Source organism: Dipodomys spectabilis, unplaced genomic scaffold (assembly GCF_019054845.1).
Source record: "Dipodomys spectabilis isolate Male_0828 unplaced genomic scaffold, ASM1905484v1 ptg000197l, whole genome shotgun sequence".
In the NCBI taxonomy this organism is placed as follows: domain Eukaryota; kingdom Metazoa; phylum Chordata; class Mammalia; order Rodentia; family Heteromyidae; genus Dipodomys; species Dipodomys spectabilis.
In genome coordinates, this window is record NW_024870874.1 from 11,066,338 (window position 1) to 11,085,795 (window position 19,458).

The following is a 19,458-nucleotide window of genomic DNA, read 5'->3' on the forward strand; positions in this document are numbered from 1 at the left end:
CCGACACACACTCTTGGTGTAATCTCAAGGCTGCACGCTTTTTGCATTGTTCCTAGTCTGTGTGTATACAGATATATCTATAAGCACCAATTCATGAATTTCAGATCGACAGCTCATTTAAGCACTGGAGGAGAATAACACACAGATGTCAGCCCTGTATATTTCAAAGCTTGCAGATTAACCTAATATACAATATGGTGACCTAACAATTCTTCATTTGAAAGAAATCTGAAAAATAATCTCTGATACAGCCTAAGTGTGAGAATAACCCAGCGGGATTTCCACCTCTTCATTTCTTAATGAGTTTTTTGATAATGAGAGGTGACTTTGCCAGTCACTCTGGGCTCTATTATGGCTAATTTGACTCCACTTCACTCTCCTTGTTAATTATTAACACTAGCCTTTTTATCCTCGTGAGACCACATTCCAATTTTTTTCCTTTATTTCCCCCTCCCAGATTTGTATGAGCCCATCTTTATGAAGGTGAAAGTCTTGGAGAACAGGTTTTCACTTAGTGTGGTGCCCGATCATTTATTATTCGTTTAGGCAAAGGCGGTGATTATAAGCAGCGTGCTCCACGATGGCTTTAATGTGCTAGCAATGTGAAAAGGCTGTTAATTAAAGCAGCAGCATCGTGGGATTTTTCACTGGGGAATTTGTTCCCCATAGAATGGTCATTTGCCACTTGCTAGCATATCCACAGATTAAAAGGTGACTGGCTCCGAGGGCTTGCCTTTCAGGAGCGCTGAAAGAAAACGATTTGTGCCATTTGCAGATGATGGCTTGCGTTTGTCGGAAGCGGTCACTTGCCCTTACCTATTCTCCGTGGGACAATGGTACAACATAGCAAGCCAGGGTAGAATCTATTTGTAGTAGTTTTATAGTCACTTAGTATCGTTTCACTATCATGCTAATTACTTCATTATAAAAACATTTTATTTTCCCCCTCAACTTTAATACATCTCTCTTTCAAAAGTGTTTCCTTAGATACCATTTAATGTGATTGCCCATCTAATTATCTCTCTAGTGGAGGGAGAGGATGGACTGGTAGAGAGGCTGGGTGGAAGGTGAGCAAATGCTGGGTCTTTTTTTAAAAAAAAATTTGGCCAGAAATGGAGGCTGGTTTGTTTTCATCAGCTGTATTGCTGTGGGAGCCAGTGGGCATGAGGGTGGGAGGTTGGGGACAGTCGCTAACAGTGTGGTGCAGCTGGTACTCTTCCCTGGAGGACACCCACATTTCATCTCCAAGGGGTTTTAAAGCCACTTGCCCTAATCAAAGCAAAAGCACACACCTGGGATGTAACATGATTTTCATTCCTTAAAATGGAAACCAATTTTGAGGATTTCAGTCACTAGCTGTTCACTCTCTGGAAGTCTCAAATGTCCCATCACTTATAATAAGATGTATGTATGAAAAACCCATACGTACCTCATTGGTGTACTCTTCAACTCTTCTCTGCCCTCTTACAACTAACTCTAAGCCTTTGCTGTGATTTTTTTTTTAAGTTGAAGGAATCTCTCTATTTTCCTTCAAGAACCTGCTTTGGCCATGCGCTGGTGGCTCACACCTATAATCCTAGCTACTGAGAAGGCTGAGAGCTGAGGATCATGGTTCAAAGCCAGCCCAGGCAGGAAAGTCCATGAGACTCTTATCTCCAATTAACCACCAGAAAACTGGAAGTGGCGGTATGGCTTAAGTGGTAGAGCGCTGGCCTTGAGCTGAAGAGCTGAGGGACAGGGTCCAGGCCCAGAGTTCTACAACGGACAAAAGAAAAACCACAAAAAAAGCCCTCCCAAAAAACCCTGTTTTGTTAACTTTTGTTAATTTCTATAGGATTATAGTGATCAGACCCTGTCCATTTCAGTCCCTTCTTCCCCCTCTCCCTATCCCCATCCCCCCAGCCTCATGGACAAAACCTCTACTGCCTCCTTGCCTTTTAGAAGTAAGCCTTCCCTTGTTAGCTTTCCTCAGTTGGAGGCTTATTTAAAATGTCTTCCACACATCCAGAGATAAACAACCTTTAAATATATCATAGTATGAAGATTTTAATAAGAGTAAATTACTCATGGAAACATCTAAACTAGTAAATTAAAAAGAAAAAAATAAAAAACTCTTCTGCCAGGTATCAGTGGCTCCTGCCTGTAATCCTAGCTACTACTCAGGTGGCTGAGATCTGAGGACTGTGGTTCGAAGCCAGCCCAGGCAGGAAAGTTTGTGAGACTCTTATTTGCAATAAACTACTCAGAAAAAGCAGGAAGTGACACTGTGGCTCAAGTGGTAGATCTCAAAACTTGAGCCAAACAAGCTGATAACAGCACCCATGCTTAACGTTCAGACCCCAGGACTGACAAAAAAAAAACCAGATAACCAAAACCTCCAAATCAGAAAACAAAAAAGCCTTCTTTATAAGTTTTTAGAGCCATAAATAAAGTACAAATTCTAATTAATATCACTATATGTTTGAGGGGTCTTGTTAATTTCAAATTTTAGAAAACTGAACCGGAAATGTGAGAATTATTTCTTGATATTCATGGTGATTAGCAATTTTAGTAATGACTAAAATAATTAGTACGAACTGCTATTTATTCATAAGGAATCACAATAATTTAAAATCTCTAATTAGGGGCTGGGAAGGTGGCTCAGTGGTAGAGTGCTTGCCTTGCATGCCTGAGGCCCTGGCTTCGATTCCCCAGCACCACATAAGCAATAAGAAAAAAGCCGGAAGTGGCGCTATGACTCAAGTGGTAGAGCACTAGCCTTGAGCTGAAGAGCTGAGGGGCAGCGCCCAGGCCCAGAGTTCAGGCCCCATGACCGGACCGCCCCCCTAAAAAATCTCTAATTAGTGGTGTGCTTTCTGTAACACACAAATATACACATAGACACACAGACAGATAGGCAGGCAGACACACACACACACACACACACACACACACACACACACACACACACACACACACACACACTCATGCCCATGTAACAAGTAATTCAACAAATTATCTCCTTTTTCTAGTTACAACTTCCAATCCATTTGTCTGTTTCTAGTACCCATGACTAGTTTAAGTTGTAATTAAGTATGATTTCGATGTTAATACCTGATTGAGTCAATATGGGAAACCCTGTAATACCTTGGCTGTCATGTAAAGATCTCTTGTTAAGGGAGACTAAAAGTATAGACAGTGTTTTGCAAATGATTTTGAGAAAGACAATTTGGGGGCAGCTTACTCTGACATTAAACAATGAAATCTATTAACTCTTCATCTGACCATCTAAAGCATGTAATAAAACAAATATAGTATTAACAATATCCTTCAATGACACTCAATGACAATTAAGGCAGGGTCATTGTGATGGCTAGAAAAAATTATGTTTCACCATCTACTGTGTTTTTACTCAGTGGTCTTAGTATAAGGTGGGAGTTACTGTGCTCTATTTCAATTCCCCAGATCACTCCATACTCCCAGCCCTGAAAGGAAATTATGGCACTGGGGAACTTTTCTATTTATCTCACTACATGAAGGAGCTGTTTTTCTCAGAAATAATTGATGTTTTCTAAAATCTGCTAATCACTGCAAAAATCAAAGACAGGATCTATTTTTATTGTCAAAATTGAGAGTGCTTGCAAGTGGCCAGTAATGCTTCATTCTCATAAGTGCTGTACAATATTGCACAATGTTTTATTACTTAATAGTGGTCAATGTTATATAAATAACCCCAAACAGGAGAAGATAATTAGTGCTCTCCTCAGCAGCACATATATAAAATTGGAACAATACAGAGTAGATTAACATGGTGCCTGAGCAAGAATGCCATGCAAATTTGTGAATTGTTCCAAATAAAAAAAATTCAAATCTCATTAAAAAATTGTAATTTCTAATTTTGATATTCCCTAGTCACTTGTGAGAATTCTTCTTAAAAGCAAATATAAAATGATGTTAATATGCTGGAATTGTAGTAGTGGTCGCCAGGAAAATGTCTAAGACATCTATAGAATGTTTTCTTTTCCTCTATAGAACAAATTCTGACAACGTCTGAGTAAGATAAGTGATTCATTTATGCTTCCTAATTACTTGTTTTTGAGCAAATGAATACCTACTTTTGAATAAATCCCAATGGAAAAAAAAATATGGTTGATTCTTAAGTTTGCATTCAAATTGAGAAAGCAATATTAAAACAAATATCTAACACTATTTCCCCTATTTAGAGACATAATGTCTAATATATGTTTTAAATTTTGGTAGTAGATCTATTGTTACGCATGACTTGAAAGTCAGACTTGCAATTCATTAGCAGAACACCATGGATGTGAGGAGACTGGGAAAGGAAGAGGGTCACTTGAAGTGTGTGAGCTGGCAGGAAGGCGCCAAATTGGATCCCCAAAACTGAGAGAGGCTAATATTCAGAGTAAATGATTCATAAGGGGATAATTAAATGTGAGTAATCACAACTTCTGAGAGGAGGTACTGTGGCTGAATCTGAAGGAGGAATCATTGCTTTGTTCTTTAGCTTTCCAGTGATGAGTGACTTTTGGAAATGGACAAAATAACAGTATCGATTTGGTATGAATTATCATTTTATTTGTCCTTACCACCAATGACTAACCTAAAGCTGAGAGGTGAAATTATTGCCAAAGGTTAAGTGACAGGTGTGAAGGTCTGGCACCAAAGCCCACCCCACATCCTTAGTTGCTACAACATGGTGCCTCTCTTACTAGAACGAAGATTCTTAATCTGCTTGCTATCTAAAGCCTGGCATAACCCTGGAGGCAACAATATCTCATATAAGTTCATATCAAATAAAGTTATCCCCCAATTATACCTGAGACTCACAGGGATGAACCAAGAAAGGTAGGAAACAGTGGATAAGATTGATAAAGCCAATGTGGTAGTTAAGAAAAAAGGAAAGAAAACATGGATTTAGGTTAAAAGCTGGAGAAGGAGATAGTACAAGTAGCACTGATCAAGCAAAACAAACTAGAAACAGAGTTGGGAGAAGGCATTGTTGAACTTACTGTACAATGGGAAAACATTTTTACCAAGAAGAGAATTGGAGCCCATGATCACTGCAAGTACTGCAATACAGAAGGCCAGTCCTGTCTAGACCTCAGTCTAGGAAACTAAAAGAAACATCACAGGCTCATGCCTATAATCTTAGATACTCAAGAGTCTGGGAGCAGAGGATTGTGGTTCAAAACAAGACTAAGCAATACAAATCTTTGAGGCTCTTATCTCTAATCAGCCACTAAGAAAGCCACAAGTGGAGCCATTGCTCAAGGGTAAATATCCACTGACTGCCTGACTCTCTAGTATAACATCTGTAAAACGTATTACTTATATTCTCTTTAATATTTAAATACTGAAAGAGCATGTCATACCTCACAGAAATATTTTCCTATTATGTGAGGAGATAAATCCATGCTCCTACTAACAGTGTGACCACAGATCCTGTTAGGGGGAGCTTAGAATGATTCTTTTATTTTTTTTTGGTAGAATGAAGACAGAGTTCTAAGGTGTCTCTCAGAGATGAGAGCACTCCAAGGACTTTGGAGACTTTTTGACCCAACTTGTAAGTGCAAAGAGAAGGATGTCTATGCCACTAGTCCTCAACAAAGGCTGGAGAGTAGGAAGTAAGGAGGGCCAGAACTAAGTGAAGCACTGTGACACTTGTTTCTTTCAGATCTTGGTATGAAGCTGAACGCACACATACTGTTACCCCTCATCAACTCTTGGGCCAGATGTGGGACTCTTGAAAGTACACATTTACATGTACAACATCCCCACCCATCCCCACCTCCTAGGCCAAAGGAAACATAAGTTCTCACTGTCATTTCTGAGGAAATTATTAAGTAGCTGGAAAAGAGGAAAACTATCCCAGGAGTCTTGTGGTTGAGCCTCCAGCGCGGTATCCATATCTACTGTGAATAAAGCCCAAAACGTCTCTGCATGTTCAGCCAGTAAGTCAGGCCACCAGGCAAATGCCTGTAGAAATATAAAGAAACAAGGTAGAAACACATTACTAGTTGGGGACATACACAAAGACCATGCCACCTGAAAAAGTGACAATATGCCTTTTGTCACAAATAATGATAAGCCACATGTATATTTTTCAATTGGGTGGGAAGTTTTAATAAACATATTTGCATTAGTAACTTTGGCATTGATGGATAAGATATAAAATCTACAATAAACATCTGTTGTTTTAAAGAAAAGAACAACATGGCTAATTCTTAACATTTGGCAAATTTATAATGCAAAACAAAAAGAAAGAAAATTCCATATATTATCATTTAAGCTTAACTATTATAAATATACTGGCATATTTATTTCCAATATTTCTTATTTCTGCAAATAAGAATGTTAGCACAGTTGGCATCATAGTCTAAAATAATCACATTTGATTTTATTTTTAAGGACAGCTTAGTAGACCTCTATATACTCACAAATTGACATGTTAAATTAAAACTTTTTACAACTACATAAAGATAGTAAGAATATTTTATCTAAACATTCCTCTACAAAAATGGCTTTCACCAATTTTTGCAATTCCAATTTGACAGTGTGGTAAAGATCTTTACATAAAATCTTTTAATATAGTGCTTATTTCTTTAGGATAAACTTCTAAGTATTATTGGATAAAAGGTATGCTGGAGCCTCTACACATAAATTGCTCTGCAGAAAAGTAATCTTTGTTCCTTTTCATTTTCTTTTTATGAGTCATTTAAAAACATAAACACTATTTCTCAGCTTAAACTCTCTTTTCAGTTTTCTAATACACCAGAGTAAAATCCAAAACACAAAAACAACATCCAAAAATGAAAAAAAGAGACAAAACCCTGTAAACATTTTACAAAGCCTTGAGTGAAATCTCTGTTCCAGGTCTATAATACACTTAAAGGATTTCCTGGCCTTCTGGTGATAAGTTGGGTCCCCTTGATGCTTTCTATGACATCAATATTCTTTTATTTCTCAGGCAATAGTGTTGCTTATATATAAATATTTTGTTGTCTGCCTTTAGACTGCAACAGTACAAGGACAGTCTAGGTATGTCTAGGTATGTCCTATTTACTACTTTCTACTCGATTAAGCAGTTTATTTGGCCTCTTGGGATACAGAAGCAATCACTTTTTAAAACGCAAGCTGTTTTATGTTATTGTTTATTTGTTTATATTCCTGGTACCCATTCAGGGTGCTGTACTCATTCAGCTTGCTTGCTTATAGCTGGTGTTCTATCACTTGAACCAGGCCTCCAGCAAAGATTTTTGCTTGTTAATTGGAGGCAGAGTCCTATGGGCTTGTCTGACCAGGTTAGCTTTAATCCCAAATCTTCTGGATCTCAGCTTCCTGAGTAGTTCATATTTCAGGTGTAAACCACATGTATCCAGCTCTCATGCTGTTTTGATAGGAAAAAATACTTAGTTTTTTTAGATAGTTCTTGACAATAATGGGGAATTCTCTGTTTTTAGTTTTTACTTAAGTGTCTTTAATACATTTATGGATTATTTTTGGTATGGTGCTGGAGGTTAAAGTCAGGCGTGTTACCACCCTCACACTGTGACCCTTCTACCACGGCTTCTCAAGTATCTAAAGACATATGCCATGACTTTCATCCCTTTAAAAACATTTCAAATATTTTTGGCCTTCCCTATCTTTCCTCCATTTTTTCTATTAAGATTTAGGTAGTGTCATAATATTTTTGCCAAACAGCCATAAAAAACACTTCTGTGACATATTTTCATTATTCTCTCAACTTAAAATTATAAATTAAAATGAATGATAAAACACTACAGCCAGAGAAGTCCATATTTGCATTCAAATTTGGCTTCATTTATTCAACTATACATTGGATTAAAAAGGAGGAGACAAATTACAAAATTTAAGGTGTATTATAAAAGTTTTACACAGAATTTTCTTTAAAACTGTGTAGTAAACACCGGATATATTACAATAATAATATGTTTATAAAGAATGTCATATAGTTAGCTGGGTAGCAGTGGCTCATGTCTGTAATCCTACATAGAAGGCTAAGAGTTAGAGGATCATAGTGTGAGGGAAGCTAGACAGAAAACATTGCTAGACTCACTTTCTAAAATAACTAGCAAAATAAAGAACTATTGAAAGTGTGGTTCACAGAATGTAAGCTGAGTGAGCATGAGACTGGTATTGCCGAGGGGAAGTCGGGGAGGTAGGAAAGAAGGAAAAAAGGAAGGATAAGAGCAAGAAAGAGAAAAAACCAGTCATTGTCACATAACTAATTAGTAAATATTAAATAGATTAGAAGTTGACTTAAGAAAGAAACATACAATATCCATCGTAGATTTAAAAGTCAGCAACATTTTCATATTTGCCTCAATAATGTGATGAAATGAACATAAACACTTTCTGAAAAAGGTATGTTCTATGAAAATAGAACATATTCTTACTTGCCAATATTATTGGTACCTGAATAACTTTTGTTTAAATATGTGTTGTATAATATATGACAATATAACCCTAAAGGGTAGTCTGGTATACATGATTTCATTACATATACCTTGTTTTTGCCTTTTGGAGTAGTTAGGGTGACCAGGAAATGGAGGAATCTGAGATTCCTCACAGAGAAATTCAGAACAATATAGAAACCTTAGTAAAAGCAAATAATAATAGTAATAATAATAATAATACAACAGCAACAACAAAACAACAATAAATCCACAACTAAACCAAAAGCACAGAAAAGAGAGAGATTCACAGTCTCACATTCAGCTCATAGCCAATACAGAAGTTTAAAATTAAGACAATAACAGTAGTATGAGGTCAGGACTGTTTCAGTACAAAAGTTCCTAAAGCTCATTTTAAAGTAGACTTGAAACACAGAGCCAGAATGGGGAATAATAATATAACAGAATAGTCCTATTTTTAAATTTTAGCTTCCTGATTTTACGGTCAGCTAGATACTTTCATTACGTTTGCAGAAGTATTTATTTATGTTTCCAGTTGTACTGGAAGCTAATTTGTGATTCGTGACACCGGAGAAAGCATTAAACACCCACTGTCAAGGCCGGAGTTGCCCTCATTTTGAGAACCCAAGATGGATTCTACTTCCCATCTCGTCCTTTCTCTGGCTTTGTAAGCCTGAGAGAAGTGGTGTCAAGTCCTCCCTAAGCTGCCCCTTCACGAAGTGAGAAGAGGTTAAATAGCAGCAGGGTCTCTGCCAGAGAGAAGAAACCTCTCTGAGATGTATCTCTTGGTAGGACACCAATGAGAAGGTCATGATTATCTGAGTTCACCCTATTTTTGTTCTAAGTCTAAGCCATCAATGAGTGTAAATGAGCTGGAAGATACAGAAGGAAATGACCCATTTTCTTAAGAGGGTAATACAAAACAAGTAAGTCTTACACAATAAAAACAAAGAGGGAGGGGGTAAAAATGTTCAACAAGAAATATATTCATTACCTTACTTATGTAACTATAATCCCTCTGTACATCACCCTTACAATAAAATTAAATGCTTGATAAGAAATGTACTCATTAATGCTCATGTAACTGTAACCCCTCTGTACAGTATTTTCACAATAAAAAAAACTTTCTAAAAAAAGAATAAAGACCTGTCAATCACCAGTACTATATAAATAAATACACATGAAGAAAGCAAATTAAAAATATAGCAAGCTGAGGGTACTTTGACAGACTGGTATGCTTAAGGAATATAGTTGAAAACAGTGGAGATAAGAATGAATCTTAAGGCAAGAAGCAAAGAACTGAGGCTTTGAACCTGCTGCTGCTTAATGTTTTGAGAAGTTAAAGGTCTGTTCCATTTAAGTTTCTAGTTCTGCGAATTGACCATCACCACACTCATCGACCCTTCCCCCCCCCCCCCCCCGCTCCTGTGAAAACCAAATCAATAGGAAAAGTTTTGTACAAATGTAAATGTAGACTGTTATCAGCAATTGCTAAAATGTGTTGAAATTCACACACACATCGTCTAACATGAGTGTATGTGTGTAAAAAAATAACAGCATGACTCTGTCTGTAGATACCAAGTACTACTTTATAAGTTTTGTAAGGCTTATCTTAGATAATCTCTGAAACAAACCTTTCTATTAGGTAGAACACCTAATTTTATTTTTTATGTTAGCAAATATAGAGAAAACAATTGGTCTAGGATCACAGAGTTAATTTGCAAAAGAGCATTTAGTTTGAATCAAAATCAGAGTCTAGAGACCAAACTTTTTACAAGCTTATCCAAATATAAATAATATCTAATTGAGTTAAATGTTAAAATTATTGTAGTATCATCATTAGTAGTAAAGAGTTAAAATATCATTGATAGGTAATTCTCTTATATAACCTGATTTTAAGGAATCTGTATACTTTAGATAAGCATGACACTGGAGAGGAATGAGGACACAAATCAGCAAAAGCAAATGTGAAAAAAAATCAAACCACTGATTTGAAATGTTTGAATCTACTCAGAAGTTAAATTTGATTCAAATAATGATGCATATGGGAATGAGTATGTACATCTAAATATGTGGGTCTCTGTAGAAGTCCTTTCTGTGTCCTGGATCTGTGACTGGAGATACCTGGAACAGAGTCAGCTGAAACTAAGATGAACCACCAGGTGCACTAACCTGAGAGCTGTCTTCACTGCAAACATCAAGTGACTGCCAGGCCCCCTTGCTGTACCAAGTGTTTCTGATGTGGTGGATACATTATCTTTAAAACATGTTAGGGACTTTCGGTCAAGATATTTTTGTGATAATGAGCAGCAAAATTCTGTCAGCAAAAGTCTGTACATTCTCTGATTACTCTAAGAGACCAGGGAGAAATCCCTGCAATGATAGCATGGGTCAAATCTATCAGCAGAATCACGCAGGACCAGGTGACCACTCTAGGTATTTTGGTTCAACAGGAAGATAACATGTGGTTTAGTAGTAAATGCCTGGGTCTGGACTCAAATGTAAGCTTTCATTCAGTCACTAAATAGAAATGCACATTGGACAAGTTGGTCAATCACTGTGGGTGTTTTTTCTTATTAGAAAATTGGTTGGTGTGTGTGTGTGTGTGTGTGTGTGTGTGTGTGTGTGTGTGTGTGTGTGTGTGTGTGTGTGTGTGCGCGTGTGCGCATGCGTACACCCTGAGCGTGTGTTATACTAATAGCTTTCTGTGTTGGAGTTACCTCTTTATTGAAAAATAAAGAGGTAACTCTATTTAACTAATAGTTAATAGTAATTCTACTTAACTCTATAACTGTATTTTTTTGTGGGTTTGAAAATAAATAACATCTATATTCTAATTTTGTTCGAGACATTTAACAAGCCCTGGGGACATGACAGTTTTGTCAAAGTTAGCAGCTTCAGGATGAAAAACTCAGATCACTACCCTAAAATTCTGGTCTGACATGGTCTGGTCACTAAAATGTGAAGGCAGCCTTAGAGGTTTTTCTAGGAAGGAGCTTAAGCTACTTTCAAAGGAGAAAACACAGGAATTTTGAAGAAAAGCCTGAGAGGAGAGGTCGAGAGGCCTTTGGAGAGAAGGCAAGATTGCCTTATAAGCAAGTTACTGTCAAACATCTGAAGGACACAAACCTGCTTAACTGGGAAATTGTTGAAGGACAGAAACAACCTCTTAGCCCTGCAAAGCAAACGGCCACTGTGGAGGAAAGCAGAATGAGGAGAAAAGGAGCTGACACGCCAGCCACTTGAAGTCAGACACATTAACCTCACCCAAGGGAGCTGGGCTAGGCACACTTTCATGGAGGAAAAAAACTCTGGCTTGAACAGCCAGCAAAATAAATCTCAGTGTAGAGTGCTGGCCATCAATGCACTCTGGAAATGACTTTGGAATCAGACCAATTCACTATCAGTGTTGTTCAGGGAAAAAGTTAAACTTAGCTTAAAGAAAATATACAGAAAAGAAAAAGATACAACACACACACACAACCAATCAAAATATTAACATCTCTTCAACTGTTTCACTTAGAGAGTTGGCAGTAATTATTCACAGCCATTTTAATAAGATAAACCAAAGATCGGTCCATCCAAAGAAAAACAGTTTTTAGTTTCAAGAAACCAGGTTGGTTTTAAAATGACTATAATCAAGGATTCCCCCTTGAATCCACATGAAAGAGTTATCTTTTGGTAGAAATTTCTGGAAAGAGTGTACTCACCTCTCTTCCCTGAGACATTCCAAGAATTTGGGAGCATAATGAGACAGAGAAAGGCCACAGTGTTATACAATATTTGAACAAGAATTCATCACCAGAAGTTTTGTTTTTTCAGAATACATTTCATTATTACCTCTTTCAATAAAACCTACTGTATTTTTGTGGGTTCAAAGATAAATAACATCTATATTTTCATTGTGTTTGGTACATTATTGTTTGATATGATCACATGAAGTGTATATTGCATGATGTTTAGTTTTTAATTCCTACAAAATATTTGAAAATTAAAGATGTACCTATTCAGCTGAAATAGATAGTACCATTTGATATCTAGACTTTTCTATTTAGAAAGGTTTAATAGTCTTATGGTAATGTCTTTTAGGAAGGGACAAAGGCCAAAAATGTATTTTTTAAAATCATATAATCATAGGCATTGTAACATAGCAGTGGGTACTAGCCTAGGAAAGATTCTCCTGGGAATTCATTTCAAATTATTGAAGCAGCTGTTTCTTCAGTTTAAAATAAAATATCCATAACAAGTTCACACATGACAGATGTAAGCTAAAAACTGGATTCCACAGTGTGAGCTAAAAGCAGATGCTTTGAATGATCATATTTATAATCAGATACAATAAATCAGTTACCTACAGTACAGTTTCATAAATACCCTTTATGAAGAATTTATGAAAATACAGATCCTATAGTTTCTTGTATTTTTCAGAACTAGGCATCATTAAGTACACATATTTTGTAACTCCATTGGTATCTGTTTCTTTTTAACCCCTTGTCCTTTGCATATGCTTCTTTAAGAATAAATACACTGTTGGGGCACTGAGTTTACCACATTTCCTTACATCCACAACTTTCCACTATCCAACTCAAATTCAAGGAATTTCTAATTTTATTTTATTATTTTTTACAAATAAGCTCATGACTGAGCAGGTTGTTGGTGGCTCACACTTGTAATCTTAGCAACTCAGGAGGCTGAGACCTAAGAATAACAGTGCAAAGACAGTCTGGGTAGACAAACCTGAGAGACCTTTATCTTCAGTTAACCACTGAAGAGCTGGTGTGGCTCAATGGTTAAAGCACCAACATTCAGTGAAAGAGCTAAGCCAGAGTGTGAGGCCTTGAGTTCAAGTTCCAATACTGGCAAAGAAAAAAAAAGCTAATGATTATTTTTTTATTAGAGGGAGAATTTAAGGGGTGTTGGTCTTGAAATAAGCATTTGCCCGGTGAAAAACTGTTCCAGATCGACAGCAAATGTTAGTATGTAATTATAATTTGAAAAATTACCTGAGTATATCCTTTCCTACCACAGAGGGCTCTAAATTTTGAGGCTGTGTGTGTGTGTGTGTGTGTGTGTGTGTGTGTGTGGTGTGTGTATATATGTGTGTGTGTGTGTGTGGTGTGTGTGTGTGTGTGTGTGTAATGTAGGATCAGTAAAATCTTACAGTTTTGTGGTAGTTAGAAGGCAAGTACAGAGTTTTCCGCTCTATAGCCATGAATGCTTTCTTTTTAATTTTATCTTAAAGGTTAACACAAACTTTCCTTTTTCATGTCAATGCATTTCCAGACTAAATATGCTTAGCAAGCAGACTGGCACCCGAAGGTGGGTGTGTTCTAGTCATGACGTTCTGGGACAGTCCTCAGAAGCTCTACTGTGGTCCACAAATCGTGATTATTGTTGGAAATATATATATGAAATTGCATACACATATACAATTGCTTATTCACATTTAGGAGTCACACTTCCAAGAAATGCACACAGGCTTCTCAGCTTTCCACAGGTGAATGGCCAGAAATGTATCAAGACTCTGGGCAGGCAGGCTACTGTTTCAGTGTTGCTCCCATGACAGCAAAGCTTGACAGAGAGCTTTGCACTACAGTTAAAACAAGTCATCACCTCCGCATGATGCTCCTCATTCTGCTGTAAGACTTCTATGCAGAGCTCGGCTAGATGAAGAACCTCTTCCAGCTTCCTGGCAGGAGTCGCCTGGTTCATGGTCTCTGCATAGACAAAGAAAAGAATAATGTCACCTTGAAAACACAAAGCCAAACATCTCCTAAGATGTAACCAGCGTGTTCAAATAGTACGGGAAATCAGGAATGCAAGAAACACAACTGAATACATTTTCTTTTAAAGCCAGTTCACCAGATTGCAGAAAATGCTGCACCCACAAAGCAATTCACAGGGATCTGCAAGTGCTTTGCCATTTAGTACATAAGAACTAACAGGTGCAACCGCACATTAGATGCTCAACTTCTGCAACAAACAAGTTATAATTCTCCTCAAGGTCAGCAACACAAAGAGAGCAGATACCACAGTCTTTCCTTCTCTCTGTATTGTATTGTCAATACAATACCTTTCTCACCAGATGAGTCATTCCTGGCATTAGCAAAATCCAGCCTTTGTTGTTGTTGTTATTTAAATTCCCAGCCTGAATGTCTATAGTTCATGTTGATCTTAAATTCAAGAAGTACAGAGTCACCTAAAACATCTCTGACAGCCTGCAATTAACTGATTCCCTCCTCTGCTTTCCTGCTACCATCACAGCCTACCTTTTAACTATGGGAGCGGGGATTAGGGCAGAAGTATTATATACGTATATATATATATATATACATATATATATGTATATATATATACACACACACACATACACAAATATATGCATATATATACACATATAGTAAAGATACTGGACAGAGGGGTTACAGTTACATGAGTAAGATAATGAGTACATTTCCTATTGAGCATTGTTACTCCCTCTTTTGTTTATTCCCTACCATCCCTTCCCTCCCCATCTCCCCAGCTCCTCTCCCCGCCCCCACCACTGAAGTTGTAAAGTTTTCAATATGGGTCTTGAACATCTCATTGTTACAATGGGTCAACCTGTATCCTTATTTCAGCATTTTGTTATTTCCCCTCCCCTCCCCAAATTAGAAAAATGTATATACAAGATGCAGGGACATTCTTTCAGTTTTGAGCCAAATTGGTGCAAAAAAGAATAGGATGTAATAAGATGAAGAGCAGCTATCCCTAATCCAGTAAAAGTAAAAAAGGATGTAGTTGGTTTCAAAGATTCAACCAGCAGGCAGACATGAAATGTTTTCTGTGAGATGAAAACTGTGTTCACATTTGATATGAAAAACAAGTCTTCCTATAAGCATTCAAGGTGAATCCCTCATCTCTATTTTGTGTTTCTGTATCATAATACCCAACACTGGGTAATTTGTAAAGAAAAGAGGTTTTAGCATGGGAACATCCAAACCTCAGGCAGTCTCCTTCAGTTTAGTTTTAGTATTCATGGGAACACAGTGAAGTAGAAAGGAAAATGGTTAGGTGGAAAAAGGGACCAGATAGGTAGGGTTACCTTGCTTTATGACAAACGCTCTTATGAGTGCTAACTTTAAGAACTAGACGCCATGTCTCCTCATGTGAACTTTCATGGGACACACTCAGCCTAATCTGAACCAAACCATTCACAGTGCTCTCTGTACCCTATTCAATAGGTTGTAAGACACAGACATAAACTGCTCAGACAAAAAGAGCTTTTTTCCCCTCTGTGGGTCTCAGGAGCCAACCCTTAGCTGGCTCTGGCAATGATGGGTGATCACAGCAGGCTTTAAGTATGACAATGCATAGACTGGATGACTACACTGACAGCTAAGGGTGCGTGTTGTTTAGCAGGGCCTTGAAATAACTTAAACTTTAAGAAAATGTTGTGGTAGGTGGTGATTGTGGGTAACAATGACTGGCAAGGTTCTGTGAGTTGGATCTTGCAAAATGCTTTCCAGGAGAATGGTGGATTATGGGAAGATGACTGTGCAATGGAAAAGAAGATGAAGATCAAGAAAGGAACAAAGTCATCCATAAGCTAAAGAAATGCTGAGTTACTGAATTAGAAAAGCAATGCCTTCTAACTTAGAGAATCTTTGCTGCTTACAATGGTTGTATTGTGACATGTGTGTACAGCATGGCTTTCCTATAGGAAGAGAAAGGCAGAAACATATATACAAATACCATTGTAGCCGGGCGCTGGTGGCTCACGCCTGTAATCCTAGCTACTCAGGAGGCTGAGATCTGAGAATCGCGGTTCAAAGCCAGCCCGGGCAGGAGAGACCGTGAGACTCCTATCTCCAATAAACCACCAGGAAACCGGAAGTGGCGCTGTAGCTCAAGTGGTAGAGCGCTCGCCTTGAGCTGAAGAGCTGAGGGACAGCGCCCAGGCCCAGAGTTCAAGCCCCACGACCGACAAAAAAAAACAAAAAAAAACCCCAAATACCATTGTAGACAAGAATCATGCTGGAGGATGTTATGTCTCACAATCACAGCTAAACTATATGTTAGGTAATCATAAGTCCTAAGTCTCATTTCCAGAATCTCAATGAGAGTAAATCAAGGGTTCAAGGTCTTACAGCTGATTGAGATGAAGTAAACAAAATCTTACTTAATGACTTCAGTTCTTAATTTTCCATTCTCTAATTAGGAAACACACACACATACACACACACACACACACAAGTATCCTTAGCTACAAGTACACCAAAGTAGGGGAAATGAAGAAATAATATCATGACTTATTTCTAAGTGTGTGTTAAAAACTAGCTGTTGTATTTGATTTTACCTTCAATAAAAAGTTTTAGAGTACCTTGTTTTCAAGGTGAAGTTTGAAGTCTAAAACATTTTATTATTCCTAGACTAAGTTCAATGAGAGGATTGAAACTTTGTATTTGAACATAATGGCCACTCTTAATACTTTTTAAAATATGGCATTTTTATCAAGCACAATATTATGCTGTTGTTGGCTTTTACCTATTTGACTACAGCAAGAAGTTTAATGCACTCCTTAGAATCCTACTATATAACAAGGTTATCAATAGCTGCATAAAAATAAGATAATGGTGAATGTTTGAGAATTCTTTTTAAGTTTTTTTTACTCTTTTTGAAACATTTCCACAGCATTACAGATGTTCTCTATATTCTTCAAGCTTCACACCAAATTGCTGGTTGTTGTAGTACATTGCCAATAGTGACATTTAAAACAAATATGCCATAAGCATCAAGGTTTCTTGATGAATTTCAAATGCTTTGCTCTTGGCTATGATCCTTTTTCATTCTGGAACACTTTTTCGTTTTCTATGATAAAACTCGTTGGCTCCCTAGAGTAATTCCTTTTCATTACATTTAAGAAGTGTTGCTGATGGGGAAAATGGAGGGAGATGAGAAGTTATAAGACAGACTGACAGTTTTGCCTTGGTAGGTTCTGCTTTTCGTTTGTGGCTCCAAAGAGTAGATGTACTGCCAAGATATTCTCCTTGGCTGCTTGCTTTGCTATCATTTCCTTTCAAGGTCCCTAATGATAGATGATCAGTGATGTTCATGCTGAAGGTCTCAAGAGGTCATGGGAAGAATAGTAAGAGCATTTCCTTTTTAATCATATAGTATACTTTTTGAAATATCTAAAATATACTTGGAACTCAAAAAATTAAGTCCCCCAACAACAAATCCTCAAAGAAACAACTGTCCAATAAATAAGGCTAAAGACTTAAAGAGAAACTTCTCTGAAGAGGAAAGAAGGATGGCCAATAGACACATGAAGAAATGCTCAACCTCCCTAGCCATAAAGAAATGCAAATCAAAACAACATTAAGATACCACCTTACCCCAGTTAGAATGGCTAAAATCAAGAACTCTAATAACAACAGATGCTGGAGGGGATGTGGACAGAAGGGAACCTTATTGCATTGTTGGTGAGAGTGTAAACTTGTTCAACTACTTTGGAAAGTAGTATGGAGGTTACTCAAAAGACTCCACATAGAGCTCCCCTATGACCTAGCAATCCCACTTTTGGGCATTTACCCAAATGTTTACAAACAAGACCACACTAAAGCTACCAGCACAACTATGTTTATTGCAGCATTATTTAACATAGCTAAGATATGGAACCAACCCAGATGCCCCTCAGTAGATGAATGGATCAAAAAATTGTGGTATATACAATGGAATTCTATGCCTCCATCAGAAAGAATGACATTTCCCCATTTGTTAGGAAATGGAAAGGCTTGGAAAAAATTATATTAAGTGAAGTAAGCCAGGCCCAAAGAAACATAGGTCCCATGGTTTTCCTTATTTGCAATATCTAGTATAGGTATGAGTCAAGCGGAAAAAGTCAGATAATGTGAGGTTAGGAAAACGAAACCTCAAATATGTATTTTAATGTTTTTGTTTCTTTCATGCATGTGTTTCTAACGCATTTATAAGATTATTTCTTTGTTGCTTTGTATGTCCCTCCCCCACAGTGTAACCCCCGCTTTCACTATATTTGATGTCAGTATAACATGTGGAGGAGATGGGGACAAACAAGTCGTTTAAGGATTCAGGTGGACCTGTTGCAACAATGAGAAGTACAAAATGTCATGTCAAAACCAGCTTTACAATGTCGGTGGGGGGGTGGGTGGGGGGGTATGATTGGGTGGGAGGGAGGGGGGAGGCTGGGAAGGGAGGTGAAGGGTAAACAAAGGAGGAGGCTGCAATGCTTGGTAAGAAATGTATGCATTATCCTGCCCATGTAATTGTAACCCCTCTGTACAGTATGTTCTCAAATAAAATAAAATTAAATTAAAAAAAAATTGTGGTATATATACACAATGGAATTCTATGCCTCCATCAGAAAGAATGACATTGCCCCATTTGTTAGGAAATGGAAAGGCTTGGAATATATTAAGTGAAGTAAGCCAGGCCCAAAGAAACATAGGTCCCATGGTTTCCCTTATTTGTAATACCTAGTATATGTCTGAGTCAAGCAGAAAAGGTCAGATAGGATGATGTTAGGGAAATGAACCCTAAGATATGTATTCAAATGGTTTTTTTCTTTCAATAGATTGTTTCTATAGCATTTATAAGATAATTTCTTTGTTGCTTTGTATGTCCCTCTCCCACAGTATAACCCCTGCTTTCACTGTATTTGATGTAGGTATAATTTGTGGAGGGGAAGGGGAAAAACAAGTCGTTTAAATAAGGATACAGGTGGACCCATTGCAACAATGAGAAGTACAAGTCGTTATGTTGAAAATGAACTTTACAACTTTGGTGGGGGGAGGCGGGGAGGATTGGGTGGGGGGCCGGGGGAGGATGGGAAGGGATGGGAAGGGGAAACAAAGGAGGAGGCTACAATGCTTGATAAGAAACGTACTGATTATCTTGCCCATCTAATTGTAACCCCTCTGTATAGTATTTTCACAATAAAAAAATTAAAAAATAAAATAAAATATAAAAAAATGCTTTTGATAACTTTTTGTTTCAATGACCC

General features: G+C 37.5%; 1 protein-coding gene and 1 non-coding gene across 4 annotated transcripts in view; one reads left to right on the plus strand and one right to left on the minus strand.

The window, feature by feature from the left end:
- Positions 1-19,458, minus strand: part of Cadps2 (calcium dependent secretion activator 2) — a 454,722-nt gene that overhangs the window by 67,970 nt on the left and 367,294 nt on the right. For all 3 annotated transcript variants that reach the window (XM_042695976.1, XM_042695975.1, XM_042695977.1), the window contains 2 exons: positions 14,049-14,152; positions 5,820-5,976 (listed from right to left, as the gene is read on the minus strand). In XM_042695976.1, the coding sequence (XP_042551910.1) occupies positions 5,820-5,976; positions 14,049-14,152 (261 nt within the window). The remainder of the gene's footprint in view (positions 1-5,819; positions 5,977-14,048; positions 14,153-19,458) is intronic.
- On the plus strand, positions 3,734-3,839 carry LOC122121899. The gene has a single exon (XR_006150052.1). It is a non-coding gene; the product is annotated as a U6 spliceosomal RNA (small nuclear RNA).